Source organism: Astyanax mexicanus, chromosome 8 (genome assembly GCF_023375975.1).
Source record: "Astyanax mexicanus isolate ESR-SI-001 chromosome 8, AstMex3_surface, whole genome shotgun sequence".
NCBI classification, from domain to species: domain Eukaryota; kingdom Metazoa; phylum Chordata; class Actinopteri; order Characiformes; family Acestrorhamphidae; genus Astyanax; species Astyanax mexicanus.
The window spans coordinates 918,450-930,000 of record NC_064415.1 but is presented as its reverse complement, the minus strand read 5'-3'; the positions used below and the strand labels follow the sequence as shown (position 1 = coordinate 930,000).

The 11,551-nt window shown below is 39.6% G+C and overlaps 1 protein-coding gene across 1 annotated transcript in view; it reads left to right on the top strand.

The window, feature by feature from the left end:
- slc35d1b (solute carrier family 35 member D1b) overlaps nt 1-10,565 on the top strand; it is a 16,092-nt gene extending 5,527 nt beyond the window's left edge. The window contains exons 4-14 of the mRNA XM_049482670.1: nt 1-11; nt 456-523; nt 2,958-3,029; nt 3,195-3,263; nt 3,927-4,029; nt 4,343-4,435; nt 7,012-7,076; nt 7,918-7,996; nt 8,297-8,379; nt 9,103-9,155; nt 9,958-10,565. The exon at nt 1-11 is cut by the window's left edge and continues 76 nt beyond it. Coding sequence (XP_049338627.1) covers nt 1-11; nt 456-523; nt 2,958-3,029; nt 3,195-3,263; nt 3,927-4,029; nt 4,343-4,435; nt 7,012-7,076; nt 7,918-7,996; nt 8,297-8,379; nt 9,103-9,155; nt 9,958-9,968 — 707 coding nt within the window. The 3' untranslated portion in view covers nt 9,969-10,565. The remainder of the gene's footprint in view (nt 12-455; nt 524-2,957; nt 3,030-3,194; nt 3,264-3,926; nt 4,030-4,342; nt 4,436-7,011; nt 7,077-7,917; nt 7,997-8,296; nt 8,380-9,102; nt 9,156-9,957) is intronic.
- Nucleotides 10,566-11,551: the final 986 nt, after the last annotated feature.

The window sequence follows — 11,551 nt, the reverse complement described above, 5'->3', positions numbered from 1 at the left end:
TCCCCCTTAAGGTAAGCCCCTCCCCCTCTGTAGCTAGCCCACCCCCATCTCTTGCTAGCCCCCCCCCTTGTAGCTAGCCCCTCCCCCTCTGTAGCTAGCCCACCCCCATCTCTTGCTAGCCCCCCCCCTTGTAGCTAGCCCCTCCCCCGCTGTAGCTAGCTCCTCCCCTCTGTAGCTAGCAACAACATTGATTCTGAATCAGTGATTCATTTTCTATTACAAAAGATCAGAATTAATTCTAAATGATTCAGTAACTTTTATCAGTGGTTAATTACTTACTGTTAATGATACTGAATCATTTCTATCAGATACTGAATCTGTTATAATTCATTCAGTATCTGTCAAAAATTAGCATATGTAGCCCCTCCCCCTGCAGCAGTGTTGACGTGTATACAGTATGATTGAGGATGTTTTATTAGACAGTAAGATGTATCTCTGTTATCTTTGATCTTCAGATGTTTCCTCTTCCTTTGATCTATGTGGGGAATCAGCTGACCGGTCTGTTCGGAACCAAACAAGTAAAGTAAGATCAGAGGAGAGAGATAATCATATATAAATATTATAATAAATACATCTCTGTGACTGAAATAGACCCTACGCCCTCAGTAATAGTGCACTATAGTTATCTAGTGAATAATTAGTGTTAGTGAGACAGTGGGAGGAGTCTTACCTACACGTGGTTTCGAGGTTTTGAATCTCTGTTTAGGTTAATGTTTATTTATTGGCCAGCGCTAGTTTCTGGTGCATATTAATTAGTAATCTTCATAACATTGTATAAATGTATTAAATTAAAAGACTTAGAGTAGTAAAACATGATAAAGAGTACTAATCTTAGTTGAGTAGCACACCTCTGCTCTCCTGCAGCTTTCTGAGATCCAGTAATTTTGTGACTTTTGCCAAGAACTTTGTACAATGGGCGCTTTAGGGCATAATTAGCCCCTGATAAATCACTTTTTCCCCTGACATTTAAAACGAGGCATTAATAACTTAAAAAGTGCAGAAGAAGCTTAATTAAAAACACTGTTTACATCCTATAACACTACATAGCTTCAGCTCCGAGCACCGCCATCACTGTACTGATAATAACACAGACATATATATACATATATAGACTCCACATAGCCTTCCTCCTGGCGCCCAGTGCATTAATTTACATTAAGGAAGGTGTTTAATAATACACCTATAATACCTATAATAATCTAAACGCTACCAATTTTTACCCGATTTTTATACGGTTTGGTTAGTTATAAACAGCAGAGATGTAGTTCTGGTACAGGAAGTTGTCACACATTACACATATGAGCTTTCATACTGGAATACTTTATATTATGCTCTTTAACAAAGAGACATATGGTATAGCATAGGGCAAAATGTGGAGTTTTGGGCAAAAAGTAGAAAATGACTGGATCTCAGAAAGCTGCAGGAGAGCGGAGGTGAGTTTAGTACTCTTTATCATGTTTTACTACAATAAAAGTCAATTTTACACCAGAGTTCTCCTTTAATATCAGTTTCATGAGGATGATGATGGTTTTATCTCAGAGTTATGTTTTAATCTCTGGGATGACCTTCATCGTCCGGAGGAGACGAGGTTTTATATTTATATATTTGGAGTTTGTTGCTGTTTTTGTTCAGACTGATGGAGGAAAAGATCAGTATGGAAACATTTTAACAGTAAAACACCCCAGATTACACTCTCCACTGCCGGCCTGCTGCCAGTCTCATACTGCGTGGTTGCTATGGTGTTGCTTAGTGGTTGCAATTTTGCTGCTGTACTGTTGCTAGGAAGTTGCTTGGTCGTTGCTTTGGTATCCCAGTTGGTTGCTAATAATGACAGCTCAGGTGGTTGCTAATTGGTTGCTACATGGTTTCTATGGTGTTGCTATAGTGTTGCAATGTTGTTGCTGTACTGTCGCTTGTAGGTTGCTGTGGTGTTGATAAGTGGTATCACTAGGTATTCCTTATGATGTTGCTAGGTGGATGCTTTGGTATCCCAGGTGGTTGCTAATAAAGACAGCTCAGGTGTTGCTAATTGCGTTGCTTAGTGGTTGCAATGTTGTTGCTGTACTGTTGCTAGGAGGTTGCTGTGATGTTGCTAAGTGGGTGCTGGGTAGTTGCTCTAGTGTCGCTAGGTATTCCTTATGATGTTGCTAGGTGGTCTCTTTGGTATCTTAGGTTTGGTATCTTTGGTTGTTAATTGGTTGCTACATTTCTATAGTGTTACTATAGCATTGCTTAGTGGTTGCAATGTTGTTGCTGTGCTGTTGCTAGGAGGTTGCTGTTGTGTTGCTATAGGTGGGTGCTGGCTAGTTGCTTTGGTGTCACCAGGTATTTCTTATGATGTTGCTAGGTGGTTGCTTTGGTATCCCAGGTGGTTGCTAATAACGACAGCTCAGTTGTTGCTAATTGGTTGCTACCTGGTGTCTTTCCCTGCCGGCATGTTAAAGTATTAGACGTTATCCTGGTGTTAAATGTTTGTGATCTGAGGTGACCGACATTCAACCTGTAATTAACGTCTGGGATGGTGTTGCTGTGGTGTTTATAAGTGATTGTGAGGTTGTTGCTAAGTGGGTGTTCGGGTGGTTGTGCAGGTGTTGCTGAGATGTGTTTCTGTGGATGCAATTTTGTTACTAAATGGTATCCCTAGTGGTAACTGTGGTGTATGTGGTGGTTGTGCTGGTGTTACAGTGTTGTTACTAATATATTTTTATTATTTCGCTGTGATAAAATGTTTTCATCCCATAAAAACAGTGTTAAATCAAAATACTGTGTGTGTGTGTGTGTGTGTGTTTGTGTGTGTTTGTTTGTGTATCTGTGTGTGTGTGTGTTTGTGTGTGTTTGTTTGTGTATCTGTGTGTGTGTGTGTGTGTGTGTGTGTGTGTGTATCTGTGTGTGTGTGTGTTTGTGTGTGTTTGTTTGTGTATCTGTGTGTGTGTGTGTGTGTGTGTGTGTGTGGTCAGTCTGCCGATGTTCACGGTTCTGAGGAGGTTCTCTATTCTCTTCACTATGATGGCTGAAAGTTACCTGCTCAGGTGAGCTCAGACCCAAACCCACATTTATACACTTCATTTATTAATGATATATAATACATATATCATTCATTTATATAGTGCTCATAGCACGTGTGTGTGTAATGTGTGTGTGTGTGTAATGTGTGTGTGTGTGTAATGTGTGTGTGTGTGTGTGTGTGTGTGCAGGAAGAAGTTCTCGTGGTCTGTTCAGGCGACTGTGTTCACTATGATCCTGGGAGCGTTCATCGCTGCGAGGTGGGCAGGACGTCCTGCGTTTTAGCTCTGGTTTTAGAATTGAGTTTAGTTTTAGGTTTAGTATTAGTTTTGGGTTTTGGTTTTAGAGTTAGGTTTAGATTTTGTTTTAGTTTTAGGGTTTAGGTTTGGGTTAATTTTAGATTTAGGTTAATATTTAGTTTTAGGCTTAGTTTTAGTTTTAGATTTAGTTTTAGGCTTAGTTTTAGTTTTAGATTTAGTTTTAGGCTTAATTTTAGATTTAGGTTTAGTTTTAGATTTAGGTTTAGTTGTAGATTTAGTTTAGGGTTTAGGTTTAGTTTTATTTGTTAGGTATAGTTTTAGTTTTAGATTTAGGTTTAGTTTTAGATTTAGTTTTAGGGTTTAGGTTTAGTTTTATTTGTTGTTAGGTTTAGTTTTAGTTTTAGGTTTAGTATTAGTTTTGGGTTTTGGTTTTAGTATTAGTTTTAGAGTTAGGTTTAGTTTTAGTTGTTAGGTTTAGATTTAGACTTAGGGTATAGATTCAGGTTCATTTTTAGGGTTTTAGATTTAGGTTTAGTTATAGATTTAGTTTTGGGTTTAGTGTCGGTTTTAGGTTTAGTTTTAGACTCAGTTTTAGGTTTAGTTTTAGACTCAGTTTTAGGTTTAGTTTTAGGTTGTGTGATGATATTAAACTCTTTGTTACAGTACAGATTTGGCCTTTGATCTACAAGGATACATCTTCATCACTCTAAACAACATCCTCACCGCCGCCAACGGAGCGTACATGAAGCAGAAACTCGACTCCAAGGTACTGTAGCCCCGCCTCCTCAGCATATATCAAATATATATATACAACAAATATATAGAATATAATCAAGAGGAAGATGGATGATCACAAACCATCAAACCACCAAACTGAACTGCTTGAATTTTTACACCAGGAGTAAAGCAGCATAAAGTTATCCAAAAGCAGTGTGTAAGACTGGTGGAGGAGAACATGAAAAAAAAACTGATTAAAAACCAGGATTATTCCACCAAATATTGATTTCTGAACTATTAAAACTTTATGAATATGAACTTTGCATTATAATGTGTGTGTGTGTGTGTGTGTGTGTGTGTAGGAGCTGGGGAAGTATGGGCTGCTGTATTATAACGCTTTATTTATGATCCTCCCGACCGTGTGTTTAGCGTATTACACCGGAGACGTTCAGAGAGTAAGCCTTCACTGCACTACTCTCACCAATCACTACTATCACTATTATCACTATTATCACTACTATCACTACTATCACTATTATCACTACTATCACTACTATCACTATTATCACTACTATCACTACTATCACTATTATCACTACTATCACTACTATCACTATTATCACTACTATCACTATTATCACTATTATCACTACTATCACTACTATCACTATTATCACTACTATCACTACTATCACTACTATCACTATTATCACTACTATCACTATTATCACTATTATCACTACTATCACTACTATCACTATTATCACTACTATCACTATTATCACTACTATCACTACTATCACTACTATCACTACTATCACTATTATCACTACTATCACTATTATCACTACTATCACTACTATCACTACTATCAATATTATCACTATTATCACTACTATCACTACTATCACTACTATCACTACTATCACTATTATCACTACTATCACTATTATCACTATTATCACTACTATCACTACTATCACTATTATCACTACTATCACTACTATCACTATTATCACTACTATCACTACTATCACTACTATCACTACTATCACTACTATCACTACTATCACTATTATCACTACTATCACTACTATCACTATTATCACTATTACTGTTAGTATTATAAGTAGTATTAGTAATGCACTGACATGCCACAAATCCTGGGATGGGAACTAGTATGTAGGTGTTTGATATCCTGTGGTGTATCATCAACCACACTCACAAGATAACACCTCACAACTTATAGTATGGAGGTGTGGGCATTCCCAGGCCTTTTGTTTCCTGAGTAACGCACACTCCATTATCAGTTTACGTACTGTACTGCTGTCCCATGACTTTTTGGCTCATCACTGTTTAGAATATATAAACCTATATATATATATATGTATATACACTGCTCAAAAAAATAAAGGGAACACTCAAATAACACATCCTAGATCTGAATGAATGAAATATTCTCATTGAATACTTTGTTCTGTATAAAGTTGAATGTGCTGACAACAAAATCACACAAAAATCATCAATGGAAATCAAATTTATTAACCAATGGAGGCCTGGATTTGGAGCCACACACAAAATTAAAGTGAAAAAACACACTACAGGCTGATCCAACTTTAATGTAATGTCCTTAAAACAAGTCAAAATGAGGCTCAGTATTGTGTGTGGCCTCCACGTGCCTGTATGACCCCCCTACAACGCCTGGGCATGCTCCTGATGAGGTGGCGGATGGTCTCCTGAGGGATCTCCTCCCAGACCTGGACTAAAGCATCCGCCAACTCCTGGACAGTCTGTGGTGCAACGTGACGTTGGTGGATGGAGCGAGACATGATGTCCCAGATGTGCTCAATCGGATTCAGGTCTGGGGAACGGGCGGGCCAGTCCATAGCTTCAATGCCTTCATCTTGCAGGAACTGCTGACACACTCCAGCCACATGAGGTCTAGCATTGTCCTGCATTAGGAGGAACCCAGGGCCAACCACACCAGCATATGGTCTCACAAGGGGTCTGAGGATCTCATCTCGGTACCTAATGGCAGTCAGGCTACCTCTGGTGAGCACATGGAGGGCTGTGCGGCCCTCCAAAGAAATGCCACCCCACACCATTACTGACCCACTGCCAAACCGGTCATGCTGAAGGATGTTGCAGGCAGCAGACCGCTCTCCACGGCGTCTCCAGACTCTGTCACGTCTGTCATGTGCTCAGTGTGAACCTGCTTTCATCTGTGAAGAGCACAAGGCGCCAGTGGCGAATTTGCCAATCCTGGTGTTCTCTGGCAAATGCCAAGCGTCCTGCACGGTGTTGGGCTGTGAGCACAACCCCCATCTGTGGACGTCGGGCCCTCATACCATCCTCATGGAGTCGGTTTCTAACCGTTTGTGCAGACACATGCACATTTGTGGCCTGCTGGAGGTCATTTTGCAGGGCTCTGGCAGTGCTCCTCCTGTTCCTTCTTGCACAAAGGCGGAGGTAGCGGTCCTGCTGCTGGGTTGTTGCCCTCCTACGGCCTCCTCCACGTCTCCTGGTGTACTGGCCTGTCCCCTGGTAGCGCCTCCAGCCTCTGGACACTACGCTGACAGACACAGCAAACCTTCTTGCCACAGCTCGCATTGATGTGCCATCCTGGATGAGCTGCACTACCTGAGCCACTTGTGTGGGTTGTAGAGTCCGTCTCATGCTACCACGAGTGTGAAAGCACCACCAACATTCAAAACTGACCAAAACATCAGCCAGACAGCATAGGTTCTGAGAAGTGGTCTGTGGTCCCCACCTGCAGAACCACTCCTTTATTGAGTGTGTCTTGCTAATTGCCAATAATTTCCACCTGTTGTCTATTCCATTTGCACAACAGCAGGTGAAATTGATTGTCAATCAGTGTTGCTTCCTAAGTGGACAGTTTAATTTCACAGAAGTTTGATTTACTTGGAGTTATATTGTGTTATTTGAGTGTTCCCTTTATTTTTTTGAGCAGTGTATATATATTGCATAAGTGTTTGTCAGTTTAAAAAGGTGTGTGTGTGTGTGTGTGTAGGCGGTAGAGTATGGATGGACAGATGTGTTCTTTATTGGCCAGTTTATCCTCTCCTGTATAATGGGGTAAGATATACACACACTCACACACACACACACTCACACTCACACACACACACACACTAAAATCTCTTTTATGATAACAGGTTTTGGGTCATTATAAGTAATACTGTGTCTTTTGGCTCCTCATAACTCTTAAATAAACAACTTTAAAACTGTATTATTTAATATTTAAAAGCTTTCAGACGTCAGAAACCATATTTTGCATTTTCAGTTTTAATTTCCTGTAATGCACCGTGTCCAATTTTAGGGAAAATGGTATTAAATGGAAACTGTACATTTATATTTACTACAATTATTGTAGTTACTGTGATATTTTAGTGTGAAAAGGTGAACTAAAAGTTGAGCTTTAGTTGGAGACAATGTGAGAAATATTAAGTTAATGTTATTAAATGCAGTCCCTTGAATATATATTATATAAATGTTTAAAAATGTTATTTAACCCCTTATTCATTGTTAAACATTTATTAAGTTGTAATTTTTGTTAAATATATATATTGTTAATTGTGATTGTTCTGTTTCAAATATACATTTAGATTCACCCACACGAAAGAGAACTCTATAGATAGAATATATATAAAGTTGTTTATAGTGAAGGTTAATATTCCTTTATATGTTAAATAATATTTTAGTCAGTAAATATAGATACATTTATTGTTACAGTGTTTATAGGAAATGTAAACGATTAAACTATACTGCAACACAAAGGACATTATATAAATATTAACCCATATATGTAACATATACTCAATATTATTTATTGTGTGTGTGTGTGTATGCGTGTGTGTGTGTGTGCGTATGTGTGTGTGTATGTGCGTGTGTGTGTGTGTGTGTGTGTGTGTGTTAGGTTTATCCTGATGTACTCCATAGTGATCTGTACTCACTATAACTCCGCCCTCACCACCACCATCATCGGCTGCATTAAGGTCAGTGGCTCCACTCGTAACAGAGGATCTAGAACACTATCTAGAACCTCAGGATCTACTACACTCTCAGTGCAGCAGCAGGTGCATTAATAACATGTTTATTAAATTATTAAAATATGAAACTGAAATGTGGATTACTATAGTTTAGTTCCTGCAGTTCAGCACGGTTGCTAAGTGGTTGCCATGGTGTCCCAGATGGTTTCAGTTGTGTTCCTAACTAGTTACTATAAGTTACTATATAGTTACTCCTCTGTAAAACACTGTGTAACGCTGTGGCCCCGCCCCCTCCTCCACCTGCAGAACATCCTGGTAACGTACCTGGGCATGGTGTTCGGAGGAGACTACATCTTCACCTGGCTCAACTTCACCGGCCTCAACATCAGGTACCGCCCCCTCACACCTGTTACTGCCCCCTCACACCTGAGCACTCGCACCTGTTACCGCCCCCTCACACCTGTTACCGCCCCCTCACACCTGTTACCACCCCCTCACACCTGAGCACTCACACCTGTTACTGCCCCCTCACACCTGTTACCACCCCCTCACACCTGTTACCGCCCCCTCACACCTGTCACCGCCCCCCTCACACCTGAGCACTCGCACCTGTTACCGCCCCCTCACACCTGTTACCACCCCCTCACACCTGTTACCACCCCCTCACACCTGTTACCGCCCCCTCACACCTGTTACCACCCCCTCACACCTGAGCACTCACACCTGTTACTGCCCCCTCACACCTGAGCACTCACACCTGTTACTGCCCCCTCACACCTGAGCACTCACACCTGTTACTGCCCCCTCACACCTGAGCACTCACACCTGTTACCACCCCCTCACACCTGTTACCGCCCCCTCACACCTGAGCACTCACACCTGTTACCGCCCCCTCACACCTGTTACCGCCCCCTCACACCTGAGCACTCACACCTGTTACCACCCCCTCACACCTGTTACCACCCCCTCACACCTGAGCACTCACACCTGTTACCACCCCCTCACACCTGTTACCGCCCCCTCACACCTGAGCACTCACACCTGTTACCTCTCATCCGTGTTACTGTGTGTATCCAGTGTGTATTTGATTATTGTGTGTGTGTGTGTAACAGTATTGCAGGAAGTCTGGTGTACTCCTACATCACCTTCAGTCAGGAACACAGGAGTGAGTTCACTCTCAAACACACTTTCACACTCACCCGCTTACACACCTACACTCTCACTTTAACACAGAGGTGAGTTCACTCTCAAACACCCTAACACTCGCGCACTTACACTACTGTACGACACCCATCACCCCTACACTCCCACTTTAACTCTTAACAGAGGAGTGAGTTCACTTTCAAACACTCTTTCACACTCACCCTTACACTCTCAGATTTACACTCCTATACTCCACGCTCTTACACACCCACCATCCAACCAAACTAAGCCTTTCTCACACTTACCCTCACTTTAACACAGGAGTGAGTTCACACTTAAACACTCTCTCACACTCACTCTTACACTCCTATACTCCACGCTCTTACACACCCACACAACCCTTTCTCACACTTACCCTTACACTTCTATACTCCACCCCCTCACCCTTACACTCACTCTAACACAGGAGTGAGTTCACACTTAATAACCTCTCACACTCACTCTTACACTATTGCTCTTACACACCCACTATCCAACCCTAACCTTCTCACTATCACACTCCACCCTCTCACCCTTACACTCACTCTAACACAGGAGTGAGTTCACACTTAATAACCTCTCACACTCACTCTTACACTATTGCTCTTACACACCCACTATCCAACCCTAACCTTCTCACTATCACACTCCACCCTCTCACCTTTACACTCAGTCTAACACAGGAGTGAGTTCACACCCTCTCACATTTATACTCTCACCTCCACACTGACACTTATTTTACACTCTTAACCTCACACTCACCGTATCACTCTCTCTCTCTGCAGAGACGTCGTAGTGAAGGTCGCGGGGTGAAGGTCGCGGGGTCGAAGGTCGCCGGTGGATGACGTGTCTGATTATGTTGATTATAATCAGATTGATGGTGATTAATTGTGAACAGTGCTGCAGGTGATTAGTGAAGCACAGTGATGATGCTGGGGGCGGAGCTTAAGAGATGTTTACTGATAATGTTTACCTGAGATCTGTGTTTACCTGAGAGAGAGATTAATTTTATACTCTGATAAATCTTTATTTTTTAAGGTGTGTGAGAGTTAGTGTTATAATAGCTTCTGTGGGACATGGCAAAAGTCATGGGACACCCTCCTACTCCCGGTATGTCAGTGCTTAAACAAAACCTCGTAATTCCATTTTTATAATTTTATACATATTTTTAAAATCACAAAACAGATCTTTTATATTGTATCAGAGTTTGAATGGACCAATAGAAACGCTCCAGAATGACTAATTACTCTGATTTCCACTGTTTTGGAGTATCTTCATGTAGAAGTGTAATTTAGTATTTTCTATTTTGATAATTTTTCATGTATTTTATACTGTATCAGAATTTCCTGTGTGATTCAGAATAACTTGTAATAAAATATTTTTACTTTTACAATTCTAGTCTCATTTCTATAGAGAGCGCAGAGCAGCAGTGTGGAGCTGAAGTGAAAACTGATGTAAGTATTTGAATCTGCATTTAGTTTACTTGCATTTTATTTTTAACCACACTTTAGTTTTAAACTTGTAGAATTGAACTGTATGCTAATAGATTTATAAAAAAAAAATAGATTCCAAAAATTCAGATTCTTAAATTGAAATCGGTTTGATTCAAAACTAGAAACAGGAATTTAGACCAGAGATGAAAGATACTGTAGAAATATCTGAATTTATGTTTTTTTTGGAATCTTAATTTTTTAATCTTAATTTTTTGGGATCTTAATCCTGGGACCAGATGTTTTTATATACAATTGGGGATCTGTTTTTTTTTTTTAAATATATAATACATAACTGTTTTTGTTCTGAAATTCTGGGATCTGAATGTTTTTAATTTAAAAAAATAGTGTATCTGGATTTTCTAAATCTTGGGACCAGATTTTTCTTTATATAAAATGTATCTATTTTTTCTGGAATTTTGGGATCTAAATGTTTTTAATGTAAAAAGTAGATCTTTTTTTATTTGAAATCTTGGGACTAGATTTATTTTTTAAATTTAGATTTTCTGACATTTTGGGATCTGGATTTTTTGTTTTTATAAACAAAAAATTTATCTGAATTTTTATAATCTTTAGATTTTAATCTTTGGATTAGATTTTTTTTAAATATAAAACTTTTATTTTCGAAAAAAAAAGTTGATCTGAATTTTCTCAATGGGTTTTTTTTCTATCTAAATTTTTGGGATCTAAATATTTTGAAATCCATATTTCAAAGTAAAAAAAAAACTAAAAAGCAAAAAAATTCTAATTGAAAAATTTACAAGTTAAATATTTCAAAAGTTGGCTACATATATTTTTAAATATACAAAATGCAGATTCAAATAATTCTCGAAAAAAACTGAACCACGGCCCAAAATTATACAGTTTTTGGTATCGGACATAAAAAAAA